Source organism: Chroicocephalus ridibundus, chromosome 1 (genome assembly GCF_963924245.1).
Source record: "Chroicocephalus ridibundus chromosome 1, bChrRid1.1, whole genome shotgun sequence".
NCBI lineage: Eukaryota > Metazoa > Chordata > Aves > Charadriiformes > Laridae > Chroicocephalus > Chroicocephalus ridibundus.
The window spans coordinates 22,198,076-22,213,514 of record NC_086284.1 but is presented as its reverse complement, the minus strand read 5'-3'; the positions used below and the strand labels follow the sequence as shown (position 1 = coordinate 22,213,514).

The following is a 15,439-nucleotide window of genomic DNA, read 5'->3' as shown; positions in this document are numbered from 1 at the left end:
ACCACCATATTGCTCACATCAGTTAAACAAGAGCAAGTAACAGAACTTAAGCGGATAAGCGTATATCTGGAAATCAGACTCCTTACGTAAAGTAAGCACAATGAAAGGATATACAGCAAATGAAAGGACTTTTCTTCAAAAAAACTATCTTTCAACTTCTTGCAACTTCACGTCTCATATGGCTTTTGAATGGAGGCATTAAGTTAAAAGAACTTCCCCACCCATAGGTCAAGTATTGACTGTATTTAAATACAGCAATGCAAGGACAAACAGAAGCTAAAAATTTAGCGTCCCGTATTACCTTATGTAACATGGCAATAAAATCCCTTTTGCTAAGGCTACAAAGGACAGATTTACAGAAATATGAGGTACCGACATTTATGGTCACAAAAGTAAAGGAGGAAAAGAATTATATAGCATTGTCATCAGACATTTCTTTTCTCTTTTTCTTTTTTTCCTTTTGTTTTTTTTTGAGGGGTTTTTGGTTCTGTTCTTGTTTTTTTACAAAATACATGTCTTGATGACCACATGCTTTAAGCTTAAATTCATTTATTTTTTTTAATATATATATATATATATTATTTGTAGGGGCAATTGAGAGAGAGTCACAAATAAGGAAAGGACACTAAGGTTTTAATAAGGGCAACAAAAAAATTGTTTTCACCAGAATAGATTCACATTACAGTACACCAATATTGACAGCATTCTCTTTTGTCTATTTTTGGTACATAAGATGGAATCTCTCTACATAACCTTATAAGGCTTCAGTAACTAAAAAGTAAAAAACCTATTAGTTTACAATTTATTTAAAAATTCTGAAAGACACAGCAAGTTCTAAACTTTAGTAGTGCTACCCATACACAACCATCCGGTTTAAGAACCCATTAAAAGAGCCACCTTTCAAGGGAGCTTCCAACAGCAGGTTGTGCAATATGGATTTCTCTTACTACAAGGGGGGGGAAAAAAAAAATTACACATGGCACATTCTCATCCATATTTTGCAATGTAAAAAGTTACAAACATACCTAATCAAATAAATAATAAAAAATGAATCTGAAATGTGTTTGTTATGTATCCTAAAACCACTATGCAGAATAATGGAAACTTTCACTCACAGACTATTTACATGGTAATACCCACGTGAGGGTACACATTGCTACAAAACTCATAAAACAAAGGGTAAACTTGAAATGTTTTCCATAGTAAAGGTCTAGCAGCATGACTATATCTAATGCTGTTGGTTTTCTTGATGGTTTTTGGAAGTTTGTTTTAATCTATGTCTTCATCCAGTTCATAATTGTCTTTATCATAAATATCTTTTACTAAAAGAACCCGTACGAGCATATTTTCCAAAGTGTTGCGGTCCAGTGACGTGGCAGTGTACCAGATGGGACTCTCCGCGGAGACAGAGCACTCCGGTTGCAGATAGAACATGTCTGTCCTCTGATTCAGATTCTGTGGGCTACAACGGGGAAAAGCAAAGGGGGTTAGAAAAGCAGCCTCACAGGACAAAACAGTATGTTGGCACTTCTGACATCCTCTGTAAACAAAACTCTAACCGTACTTAGTCAAATTACAAAAAGAAGACTACTGGCCCAAGCCCAGCCAGTCCTGCATCCTCAGAGCAGCCAAAAGCAGGTGCCTGGGACCGAGCAAGCACATGGGAGACCACAGACGACTCCGCTTTCAATTTGCAGCTCCAGGACTTGCTAAACCAGAAAGTACTTTCTACCTACTTAGAAACCCCTGACTGAAATATTTGCAAATAGGCTCAACACTGACATCAGTAACTGCACCACAGCCTGATGCAGAGATCTCTGAATATAGAGCCTGGCATTGCCTTGAAAGTCAAGGACGACAGTTCTGAGACGCACAGAAATACAATAAGCTAAAATTCCTCCTCCTCCTCCTCTTTTACTTAAAGGGTTGGCCACTATAAGTCTTAAAATCCTTAAATTCCCAACCTGCTATACTTTGGAGTTTGTATATGTGCTCGATCCAGCTCAGACATAGCCTCCAAGCCTCCTTACAGAAGACCCCTCAAGGAAATTCTAGCATTTTGTCCATTCAGACAAGTTTCAGAACGTAATTTCCAATTCTGCATGTACAAGTGCTCACTCATGCTCCCTCCTTCATAAGTACTGTAGACTTCAGAGGTCAACTGCATTTCCTATTTGTTTGGTAAAAATAAGAATTTTTACCAGCTCGTCTTCCCAAACTAGCTGGGGTGAACGTTGTTCTACACTCACATAAATCAGATTAAGAGTCAGATAAGAAGCCAAAATATGATAATTTAAATATTTCAACCGCCTTCCTACTGTTTTGACAAGCCAGTATTTTTATAGGAACAAGCAACCTGATATAGCGCTCATAGCTGTGAATGAGAGGATCCTGGGACTTCAGCGGCAACTGATTGCCAAGTATATTTCAAACAGCTGGCATTACCTTAAATTTTACAATAGCTTTTAAAGTGTTAAATATTTTATTAAAATGATTTCATCAAAGACAAGAGGTGTATGTTATTGGAAGTGGAAGCAGGAGAAGCAGTCTGCTGCTCTAGTCAGCAATGGTGACCAGTATCTGTAAACGCATTCTTTTCTCCCAAAGTTGAGATGTTTCTAAAGAAAATAGATTATTTGTTCTCTCCGCTCTACTGGCTGTGTAACTGAGTTAAAAAAAATCCAGCTTTAACTTTTAACAATATACCCTCTCCAAACCATGACAGTGGATAGTGTGAAGGCAAATCCTCCACCCCCAACAATCAGAATTAACTGAGTTTATGAAAAAAAGGTGCTTGCATTGACAGACCACAAGTCACTCTTTATGTGTTTCTCTCTACAACATCACATACTTGCTTTTCTGCCTACACTGCGCATAAGGTCTTTCTTCACTTTTAAGAATAAGAAATTGGTTCCTAATACATGTTGGTTCTCACACTTGAATTATTGTGTTGCATATACAATGTGATTTTATTTCTTTCTCATCACTTACCTGTATTTCACTTAAGAGTTACACAAATCTCCATTAAAATCAGTCACTTGAATGGCTGTTCCAATTAAAGAAAAGGATTTCCCATGAAATCCTGTTTTCAAACACTTCCAAAACACTTAGCTGCTAAATCAGTTTTTTGCCTTTTTTTTTTTTGGTTGGTTGGTTGTTTTTAATGTATTAATTTCTGTGCAGATGAGAAGAAAGCAAGCTGCTTCTAACTGCTGGGTTACTGTCAGTAGTATTTTTTTCTGCTACAAAATACTTAAAACATGCTTTCAAACTACATATCTCGAAAGCACCATTTCCAGTTCCTGACAACTTAACATTAAGCAAATACATTGTCTAAATCCAATTCTTACTGAAGAGACAAGGACCTCACAAATGAAACCCTCAGCAGCAAAACCTACCAGATCCCTTGTGGTATTTCTCCACAGAAATACCTGGTTGCTTCCCGGTAAGAAAATTGAATCATACTGTCATTCCCAGATGGAGTCCTTAACAATTAAAAGTGAAGTACTCTGCTGCTCCCACACTTCCTGCACGTCTTGTCCAGATACAGAACTGGAGATTTCAATGTTTTCATTTAGCTATTTTTTCAGAAGATATCAATCCATTCCCTTTGCTTGAGCATATTTCATGTTGCATCAAAACATCTCCCTTGCGTATCTGGTCTACTCTATAACACTTCTGTATTACCCCGTTTCACACTTACCTTTTAGACAGATAGCACTCAAACATTTTCACAGGGCATCTAGCTGGATCAGACGTGTTTTCAATTTGTTCAAATACTGGTTCATCATCTTCATGTTTCCTTTTTCCAGTAGTAATTTTATCTTTAAGAAGAAAACCAACAACATCTAAGACACAATTTGAAGTTATTCTACGTTTTTCAGTAAACACCCCAGAGTGGGCAGCCCACCAAGCACGGCAATGCAGTCACCGCAGCTATGCGTATCTGCAAACTGGAAACGCAACTTACAGCCACGACAAAGTCGCAGCATTTAGTGTGGAGACCAGTGGGCTCGAAGGGATCATTTAACGCAGAGACCCTGTAGCCACCACGGCCCACACGCTCCGATTAGAGATCCGGGAGCCGAGAGCTGCTAAACTTTACGCAAAGGCAGACCCCTGGCTCCTGGCACGGTGCCCAGATGTCCCTCAGAGGAGCGCTGCATGGACGCTCCTGAAATGCTTATTTTGGAACTGCCATGGTACCTTCACTATCAGCTCTGCACAGGGAAGACACTTGATATCGAAGACAGGCTTTGCTTTCCATTGTTAGAGGATTTTTTTTCCACTGTCTAAAAACAGTGCCAAAAGAAAGTCTTAAGTGTTGCTCCACTGTTTTCAGGCCAAAGTATTTAGTGTTAAAGTAGAACAGAGTATTCAGAAGAGCAACCGGTGAATGTGATCCTAGCTGTTTAACCCTCCAGAGGTAATCTTCTTCAACGCGAGAGAATATTGATCCTTCAAAAAAGAATATTAGAGAAAATACAAGGGATTAGCCCATAAAATGTCCAGTTGCAAAACAATCAAGCTTCTGTTTACCATAAAATTTAACAAAATGCTCAGACAGAAGCCTCTAATAACCATATTTAATTGTATGTCCACACCCCCAAAACCACATCTTAAAGACACAAACACTCACTGTTTCAGAAAGAGATAGTCAATACCACTATAGGCAATTTCACACAGAACAAATTTCTGTTTAATTACAACAACATTGCTTACATGCAGCTCCCTCATGTCATTACATAAAAACAAATGTTCAAGGGGCTTAATCCCTTCATAAAAAGCATATTTTTGAGTTTATTTTATTCTGCTCGGGCAAGGCCTCCAAATAGCTATACCTTCTTCTTTCTTATTATTCATGCATACCCCACTTAGAAAGCACTCCTGGGCCATACCAGGGTATAGGGAGGGCCCTATACAGAGGCTCTCCAGAGCTATCCAGAGAAAAGCCAGTACCAAGAAGAGAGGGGAAAGGGGCTGGTAAGGACAAGCCCTCACTCAAGAGAGGTTTGGGAGAAAGATGGAAGAACGGTGGATTCTGCAGCTCAGCACCAACGTTGACCTGCTGAGGAAAATTCCTGTTTTCTCCATGAACTGACGATCCTCCTGAGCCCACAGCAGAGAGTCCTCTCAATCCAGCTGAGAAAGACTAAAACACATAGCTTGTCAGCCCTACCCACACATAGCCCAGTGGCTGCCTGACTGCTTCCCATCTGGGAAAAAAATGGACAAAAAATAAATTCAGCTCAGGTAGAAAGTATACGTCGAAGAGCAACTCCTTATTCTAAATGTCTCTCCTAAAAATGGACACTCAATTGTAGATTAACGGGCAGTGGCAAAATCAATTCTTGCAGCATTGATTACCAAGAAATAAGACAATAGGAACAGGTACAGTCTTAACTGAATGCTTAACTGTTGGATGAGATCTTTATGATTTTTAATCAGTTACTATCGCAATGCATAAAATGTTTGTATGTATCTACATGCCTAAGAACACTGAACTATTAAGAGATGAAAAACATACATGACCAAAAAGAAAATTACCATCTGGAAGTATGCTTGGTTGCCAACTTCTAAGTATTTTATTTAATTCCTGTTCAAACGTCTGGTAGATTGGATCAATAAATATGTTGTCTTTTCGATTACTTCCATATAAATACTACGGAAAAGAGAGAGAGACGATATTTGCAATTCCAGATTAGAACAAATGCTGTGCTACAGGGTTCTTTTTCATTACAATGCTTGCACTTTTTCAAAAAAAAAAACCCCACAGTATCTAAAAATAAAGCAATGACACTTTTCCAATATTTAGCATTTAAAAGTTACCTCCAATATAATTTATGTTGTAATTTGCTACCTGGATATGAATCATAGACTAATTACAACTCTGACATTTTTCTCTAAAATTTCTTGTGTGCAACATTGTATCAGTGAATGGGGAGTAGTTTAAAAAAAACCAAACCACACAACAACTAATTTATCTTTTCCTCCACCTACGTCTTCAAAGAAAAAAAAAAAACATTTAGCAAGAACCTGCCACTTTAAATGTGAACTCCGGGCACTGACAAAAGCATCTTCAACACAGAAGAGGAATCAAAAAACCACCCCCCATGTATTTGTGGTAATGATATGCAGCAGTGCAAGGAAAATGACAGGATGGTGCAAGGCACCTGCCTATTCTGCAATCTAATTATCTTAACCCTCTTGACCTTACAGACAGAAACTCTTTGGAACCTCTACCAAGAATTAATGGCTGGGGGCTATACTAGTATTTGACATTATCCCCTCTGTAGACGTTTCTAAGAAACGGAGGATTGGCTTCTTAAATTTTCCACTTCAGTGCTATCTTTGCATGAACAAGCCTGTTGTTAGTGAATACTATAAAAGTGACAGACACACACAAAAAAGTCCTCACTACTGGAATGGCATCTATTTCTGTACACATATGTGAAATAACATTAAACACAGCACTCATTTATACTCGGTGGTTCAGCATATCTTGACCTCCTTATCTTTGCACTTAGTTTTATTATAAGGAAAAATGGATGAATGAACTTCCTAGAAGTGTCCAACACATCATCTTAATTCAGAAAACTATTTTATACAATATGTTTAACTAGTTCTTTAACCAAAATTTGCTTCTTTCTACATATATCCATTTTCATTTTATAAATCGATTCTAGACTATACACAATACAGCTTACTATAAGCTTCGTGGGGTTTGCCGCTCTGTTCCCTGGCACATTTTTCCTCTGTGAGTTTTCTTTTTCTCTGGTTTGCATTAAACAGTCACACTGAACACCGGCAGTGAAACTGAAATCAGACTAAAAACTGGTTCGAACCAATTCCCACACAAGCCTGTGAAAACTCAACTAAAAATATTTCTGTTCCCTGTTTCAGAATAAGTGTTTGGGTAAACCCTGGCATGCCCAGTAGAAACCTGTGAGGGACACTGGACCATTAGCACCGCAGGGTCTACAGAAGAATGATGCTGCGTTGCAATCTCCCCTGCTACACCATACCCAACGTGCATCTGCAAACCTTCACTTCCCTGGGTCCCTGGGACAAAGAACGAAGGCCACGATGCAGCAGGGGAGCATGGTGCATAACACCTTCTTCTAGATGAACCCTCTCCACTAAATGCTCACCTGACCACGTAACAACCTTTACTTTTAAGTATTTTTCAGGATCAGTACCTCAGAGTTATCAAAACCATTACTGAACCATTTCTGGCTGGAAGAAGAACAATTTCAGTTGCAAATGAAGCTGAACTGAGAAAATGTACCATTTGACTCAGGGACCAGTTTGCTGTAACAGATTTTCCAAGTGCTTCCTTTGAGAAAAAGTTATTTTACAAAGTCAAAAAAACAGCTTAAGACTTGAAGACTCCTGAGCGCTTCCCCTGTGCTCAAATCATATTAAACCCAGGACAGAAAGCTGCAGCCTGAGCCTGTCCTTAGCCACAGTGAGTGCAGTAATTTTGGTGGGGAGGGAAAGCGCCCTTTTTCTAACCTACCGTTTCCACATTCTTTTCCTTTGAAGAGAAACTTACTTTCTAAGTTAGCAAAATATTGATGATCTTTGGCACAACTTTATCCTTAAATGGCATAATTTAATCTCCTCTGAGACCCTTCTGAGTTAAACAGAGCCAATTCCTTTTACGCAGTAGCAGACAATTTATTCTCTTTCAGGAGTACCTTCCTTCATCAGGGTTGTCAGATGGAAAGGACTAAGAAAATACTGGGAGGCAATGGAGTTTTGTGGCACATTGCGACAACTACGTTGCATTTAGTGTATCACTAACTTGTTTAAACCTGTTTTTTAGAAGGGTAAACACATACCCACGTACACACAAGTTGCCATCAGCACACATAATGTTGCTGCAACCCTTGACAGCTTACATGCTTACATGTCCCTCGCCTGCTGTCTGCCCTTGTGGAACGCAAACTCCTCGGAAGAGGGCACATCTTCCTACCAGTCTGAACAGCAATAGCACAACTGGGCCAATGAAATGGGGCTGTTAACATCACCTCGATTAAATACTGGACACTAAGTATAAGCAATAATTACAGTCAAATGACCACAAGTTGTTCCTCTAATGTTCCCGTGTTGTGTTATGTGTATTAGGGCTCATGATAATTGTGTTGCGCCACATAAACTTTGATTCTGATGAGCTAAAAATATAATAAAGTTTTACACGTAACTAGCTTTCACAGTAGACAAAATAGACAATGCCAAAGGCACAAAGGTGGAAAAAAAAAAAATATTAGTTGAGTTCCATTTTATAAACACGTACCCGACTCTGTGTATTGTTTATCAGCTTAACGTATTTTCAATTCAACAGAAAGATACAGAGGGACAGCAGATCATGCAAGTGCAGAAGCAGAAAGCTTGCTGAACTTGAAACATGCTTTGTAGCGCTATTGACTAAAACGCCAAACAATGAATGCTCACTTCTCAAAATTCAACCATGAGGTAAAGATATCAACTAACTCCTTAATTTTGCATACTCGTAATACAGAAAAATTAGCAGAGGTACTATTTATTTTAAAAAGATTTGGATTTAAAAAATGTTATTTGATTCAAGTCCTCTGTCTTAAGTATGAAACAGTTTAAGCAAGACTGAAAAGCCTGTGAACAACTTGCTTTCCACATCATATGCATTTTTTATTGCTTTTGACTTGAATGACATTTTCTGTGTTCTCAGCTCTGAACACTGCCTATTTTATCTACGTCTTGCCTTATGTACTAAAAATTAAGACAGCCTCTGCTTAAAAGATAAGCTGTGGAATAGGCTTTTCTAATTATCTAGTAATATGTTATTGCCTTCACATACGATACATCTAAACTGACTCCCTTTATCTCCAAAATACAATCTAATTACAATTCAGGGGCAGGGTGTGTGTGTAAGACAGTCAATATAGCAGAGACTCCTGCACTTTACAAAAAATGAAAAAAGCCTACGTCATTTTAGAATGCAAATTCCTTGCTTTAATGCAGCAAGAAGCTTAAAATTACTACAATATACCAGCTTACATTTGAGCTTTCAGGATGGGTCTGCAAACTCATTTTCTATACAGACAGCTTCCTACAACGTGATTTACACAGCAGCCTCTCTGTGTTCCAGATCATAGCCATTATATTAAGAATAGCTCCTAGCCAATAAATCCACATTATCTCCATTCTTCCACTGAAATGGGTTACAGTCAAATCAGCAGCTCCGCTTCCCATTGCAACAGCCTCTACTAACCTCCTGAATCCCAAGACACAGATAATAGATGCTGTCAGGTGCATAGTTCTCTCCATTTGGCCTTCGAATTTCATTGACAAAATGTGTCAACCCATAGTTTAACTCAGCTGAAGTATGTGATAATAGATCTTCCTTTAATTTCACAGTCTTTGCTGTAAAATAGAGAAAAAATGCTGCATTATACAACAGAATTATTACATGGTGAGGGTGGCTTGGGGTATTTTTGGACTGGAAAGGGTGAAACTGGCTTTATATCCTCTCCACTAACCAATGAATGAATCTAAACGTACTAAGTAGTTCAAATGCTAGTTCTGCATTAAAATAAACAAGGCTACCAGAGTGAAATCTGGTTAACCAAATGCAGTATCACCCACCGACGAATGCACTGTCATGCACGGCTGAGGATGGCACAGAAGTGGCCCAAGATGCTGAAGTGAAGACAGCGCTCCGTAGACGGAGACCTTCAGGGGAAATGGCAGTTTCCAAAGATCCAACTGCATAGGTGTTTAAAAAAAGGGTAGATGGGGCACTGAGGGACATGGTTTAGAAGTGGCTCTTGTCAGGGTAGGCTAAAGGTTGGACTCGATGATCTTAAAGGTCCCTTCCAACCTCAACAATTCTATGATTCTATTCTATTCTATGATTCTATAACGCGAGGGTGCTAAGACACATGTGGGAGCTGAAGAACAGCAGGAGTAGCAGCAATCCCCCTTTTCCCTCACAGTATAAATGTACACACAGGGGAGCGTCACAGAAAGAGCAGCGAGGCTCCACAGGAGCGAAGGCCACCTCATGTCAGAGCTCCACAGTCAGGTAATGCCAGCCTCAGAGGATGATCTCTTTCCAGGAGGGTAGGATGCCCCTCCCTTGCAATTTGGAAGTCCAGAAAAGGTGTGAACTCCAAGGCGAGTTAGAATATGAGGAAAACCAGGATGCAAACAGAAAATCAAAATGGACACGGAAAGTCAGAAAAGCCAGGAAGGTGCTGTCCTGGCTCACACGAGAAGTGTGAGACCCAATGTTCTGAACCAAGAAGTGAAAACTAGGAAAAAAAGAGTTTAGCAGCTCTGTGGTAAAATAGTCCCAGTCATTGTGGGAACATTAGGGGCATGTGAAAACTTCTATGAAAAATTCCAGCTGAAAATCAGATGACTACAACAATTCTCCCTACCAAATAAGAATCTGGATGCCAGATTTTTGGAAATACTTACTTGATTTCAGTTCCTCTAATTCTGGAAGCTCTTCATTTAAATACCGAGACTTTACCCAGTGCTTCCACGCGTTTACACCATACGCGTATTTGAATGGAAAACTACACTCTGAGTTTTCAGAGCTGTCATCGTGAGACTGGTACTCTGACACCGCTTTCCTCTTCACCCCCTGCCATGGAAACACAGTGGTTAACGCTGCCCACAGCCGCTAACGGCAGCAACACAGAAGCCGGGCAGAATAAGCAAGCTGCAGGCCAGATTACAAACGGAAGGATCAGTGTAAAGAAACACATGCTTCATTCAGCAGTAGTTTCTGTGTTGAACATACTTCTAAGGACAGTATTTACTTAGGCTGACAGACGTTTCTAATTTGCCTTTCAAACACAGAGTAAGTTTTGATAATGAAGTTGTCGTATTGGTTATATCCCATTAAGCAACAAACACATGATGCACCATATAATTTCGTGTGTTTATAGGATTTCACTGGGTTAATGTGCAGGAAGTTAAAGACGTGACAAATTATGTCAGAAGGCTCAAATGAACTCATCAATGGAAAAGCCAGTGTTGGTCCCAAATTAAAGCATGTCCAGCAGTAGATATATGGACCTTGTCCAGCAGATAATGTTGACAGTTTAGACTCTAAATTTAAAACTAGAAAGACACATTTATTCTTAGACAATTTTATTAGAAGTTTGCTGCTTTTTCAAAGCTGCGATATCTACTGCGGTTATTGCAACAAAACCATTTCAGCTTTGTGCTAGGCATCAGAAACTCTATCTCCTGTTAGTTTCCTTCTAAAGGAAAGAATATGGCTAATTTATTTGCAATGTCTAAACTAAGATTTTTGAATGAAAACTGGGAGAACTGCAAACAAGTAAAATATTTTTTTTTAACTATTTTATATAGGAGATGCTATAGCTCCCATTATAAGCCATGGTAATGCCTGCATTCTTGCATTTTACTATCAAATTAAAGCTCTGTTCACAGTAGAAGGTACAAAAGCATTACCAAGAGTACAGTAATTAATACACACTAGCACATTACATCAACAGGTCTACCAATAGGAAGCAAAAATGGGATCAGAATTTAGAAATCTCACTCCTGTTGAGTCCGATAGCTAACTGCAACAGACATAGGACTGAAATAATTTTATTATTTGAAATATATCAATTTACATCATAAAGACAGGGTATTTGGTATGAATAGGCAGTAACTTGTTTTAAAGCAGTATAAGAACTGAAAAAAACCCCCACCAAATAAAAACCCTGGCATATTTTTGCCCACTTAAATTCTGTGCTTTTTGATATTTTTTTTTTCATAGCATGACAAAATTACCTTCTTTTTGGACCGAGGCCTTGGCTGTTCCTCATATTCTTCCCCAAAAACAGGAGGTAATAAAAACTCGTTTTCTGTATCAAGCTCCTCAGTTGCTGAAAATATAGTAACAGAGACTTAGTTCTTAAACATATATGTTATAATAATGGTTTGAAAAAATGAATGCAGTATATCAGTGTGCATTATCATAAGAGGTCCACAAAAGCACACATATAAACATGACTGGATTTCAGTCAGACTATATATAAGGAAGAAATTTTTTACAATGCTGGTGGTGAAACACTGGCACAGGTTGCCCAGAGAGGTGGTAGATGCCCCATCCCTGGAAACATTCAAGGCCAGGCTTGATGAGGCTCTGAGCAACCTGATCTAGTTGAAGATGTCCCTGTTCATTGCAGGGGGGTTGGACTAGACGACCTTTGAAGGTCCCTTCCAACCCAAACCATGCTATGATTCTATGAAATTAACCTATTCTTATTTTCGAAGTAAGGCAAAGCTATAAAAATGTTTATTTCTAAATAAATGGTAAAGGATACAATGCTCCATATTTTCAAGCACTATCTCAAGACACTAAGGCAGCATTTCTTACGATGGACTCTGACACAGTTTTTCCTGCCTAGGCAGTCTTTAGCATTAAGAAGTTTAAGTTATGGTGAGAATGAACAGCTATGAGTGGAAAAAATACAAATTAACTTACTACATGCACTTTTGTTCATGTATTTCTATCATTTCTATTAATGTTTTATATAGCACATTATACTTAGTTAAAAAAATTAAGAATCAGAATGCAAACTCTTTCAGAGAAACTGGTTTTAGTCTACATTCATACAGTGGTGGAGGTCTAGCTCATGATGGATATTACAGTAATCTTGGTAAACAGATATACGGTAATATGTCAAAATACTATTTATTTAACATTTCAGGGGTGGGATGAAGGACTATTTCAGACAACACAATGGAATGAGACAACATACGAATGGATTTAATGTTGCAAGTTCCACCTTTATTTACTTTACTGAAGATGGTTCATCCCTCATTTAGCCATCAAATAATGTCTTCATTCAAAACGAATGCTCTTCTAATAGTCTGATTTCATCACCTTCTACTCAAGACACCATTCAAACTGGTCCAGATGAAACAGCACTCATATGCAAAGACTTAAGAACTGTGACCCAGACTAAAAACCAGTCCTTGCCCTGCTGCCACAAGGAACCTCATCTGAGAATGTATTCATTATTGCTTTCCGTGACACATGCCATCTGAGACTTTGAGCCTTCAAAATAGCTTTCCTAAATCCATGTCCAAAACCAAGTTGATACAGCTAAGTTCTTTAGTGAAAGCTTAACTCCCCCTTTTCTTTGCGTTCTGTTTCAAATACCATATTTAGAAAGAAGGAGGAAGTCATTTAGAAGTTGCCAGTCTTGCAAACGCACAGCAAAGATTTACCTAACAGTCATTCAAGTGGATCTTGCAATCAAATAAAACTCCTCTGAACGGATAATGAAACAAAGTGCAGTGGTTGCCCATAATGCCTATTTCACAATATTTATTAAAACGACAGAAAAAAAATACCTCTTGGAAAGTCTATTTCAATATCAAGGTCTGCTTCATATGGAACATCAGGCAAGCTTGTCCGTGCCTCTGTTTCTGAGTTTAGCAGATTTGACTCAACTATCACACCTGTTGGAAAAAAAAGAAAAACAAGAAAACCTCTTGTTATTTTAACAACACACAGACTAGTTAAAACAGAACAGACTTAGAACATTAGAAGCTGAGTGGTTCTAAAGCTGCTTGTTCTGCTCATCACCATCCAAGGTTTTGTTGTTCTTGGGATCTCAGATTTACTTCTCCAATCTGATTTCCTTCAAACAGAAAAGACACTTACTAGCCCATCTGTCCTGCATTAAGCTGTGTCAGCACAGCACAAGCATAGAAAAATCAAATACTGGGGAATCTGGATCATATCAACTAATCACAGAACTCAAACAAGCCTGACAAACCAAACTATCTATTTTTCTACACAATTCTGCCCACAACAGAACAGACCTTCAAATCTGTGAAAGAGATCCTAGAAAAGCAAACAAGGAAGGCAGGCTGAGAGAAACAAAAGCTTGACCGCTTTCCAACTGCTGGCAAAGACAGATTTCTCCAAACTCAGTTCTCTGCAAATGAGCAAGCTCTGATCCCATGTGTCTACTCATTCAGCCAGCTGTACTTAGCAAAAGGGAGCAAGGAACTGCAAATGACAACCCTGCAGCACTACCAGAAATGTCCAGCTTTAGTAGGGGAATGGCAACAGTTTGGAAAACAATAAGCCTCCTGGGACTGCAGTGCCACTGGCATCCTATATACCAGGCCCAAAGCATAACTATCAACATCCTTTGAGGCATCTGTTGAAAGACCTTGAAAAAAATCCATCAAAATTTCACCTGAGTCACGGAAAAACCTTAAAATCTAGGTTTTGGAAGAGAAGGAAAATTATCCTGGGAAGATACAGCCGAGATGAGGAATTTGGCCGGCAGGGCTGGGAAAGAGGGGCAAAGAGGTAAGTGCACTGCAAAAATATCATTACAGAATGTGCGAGATTTTTTTGATCTTCAGCTGTAATGTTGTCCCAGACAATTCTCACCTTTGAGGTGAGCTGATGGGATGACAAGCCATTTCAGCATCACAACCCCCATGATCTATCAGCTGACACATTGCGATCTTCAAAGATGATACTTGCAGGCCAGGATCAATCAAAAGCAAAAGCACCATTAGGTCACCTGTTTTTTTCGACCACAGTTCCACTTGTGAAATGTATGTTTCTCTTAGTTTTAAGAGTCTGCACTTCCCCACACACAACTTTCCTTAAACTTTTGACTTGAGTTTTTCTGGGAAAAAGAAAGGATTGATTTTGGCTTGGTTTGAGTTATGTTGAGAAGAAAACACGTGTGTGCAATCCTGGATGACTGCTTGCCATCAGCCAAGGAGCTGGTGCAAGCAAAGGGAATGCCTGTGTTTGTAAAGACAAAGATCTGGTACAGGACACCGAGGTCACACAACAGACTTCAGAAAGTTTTCTGTATTTCAAATGAGCTAAAATGATCTTCAAAAATATTTAAGTAATTAAGATTTCAACTTAAGAACTCAATAATAGCACTATTATACTGAAATAAATTTTCCCTAAAATAAAACAAACAAAAAACCCCCAAAAAACCCACCATAACCAAAATCACAACCTTTCTCATGATTCTTACACACCCACACATACACCCCAGTGCTCCAAAAAGTCAAAAACTTGGCAGGAAACTCACTGGCCACATCAGAAGCTTCATCTTTTCCATCATGTTCAGGTACCACCCCTGACAAGTTCAGTAGCTCAGTTTCCAGAGGATTTGAGGGTACTTTTCCCCTCAGATCTTCTATTGCTGCAAGGATTTTCTCACTGCTATCCAGAGTCGTGGGCAAGAAAACTGGAACTGGCACCTATGCAGACAGAGAGGAAGAGATAAATAGAAAAGAAAAAAAAAAAAGCTGCAACAAAGCATCAACAGCAGTCAACACAGAAACAAACTCTCTATTCTTTGTCTAAAATTTAATTTAAAAAGTTAATACAGATTAGAAACATATCACTTTAGTGTGGGCTAACAAAAAAATA

At 38.8% G+C, this 15,439-nt stretch overlaps 1 protein-coding gene across 9 annotated transcripts in view; it reads right to left on the bottom strand.

Annotated features, from left to right (window-relative positions):
* Positions 1–569: 569 nt before the first annotated feature.
* The window catches only part of ZMYM2 (zinc finger MYM-type containing 2), a 93,145-nt gene continuing 78,275 nt past the window's right edge, over positions 570–15,439 (bottom strand). For all 9 annotated transcript variants that reach the window (XM_063330877.1, XM_063330939.1, XM_063330932.1 and 6 more), the window contains 9 exons: positions 15,096–15,267; positions 13,372–13,479; positions 11,800–11,894; positions 10,465–10,633; positions 9,254–9,405; positions 5,548–5,662; positions 4,207–4,458; positions 3,704–3,824; positions 570–1,462 (listed from right to left, as the gene is read on the bottom strand). In XM_063330877.1, coding sequence (XP_063186947.1) covers positions 1,270–1,462; positions 3,704–3,824; positions 4,207–4,458; positions 5,548–5,662; positions 9,254–9,405; positions 10,465–10,633; positions 11,800–11,894; positions 13,372–13,479; positions 15,096–15,267 — 1,377 coding nt within the window. In that variant the 3' untranslated portion in view covers positions 570–1,269. The remainder of the gene's footprint in view (positions 1,463–3,703; positions 3,825–4,206; positions 4,459–5,547; positions 5,663–9,253; positions 9,406–10,464; positions 10,634–11,799; positions 11,895–13,371; positions 13,480–15,095; positions 15,268–15,439) is intronic.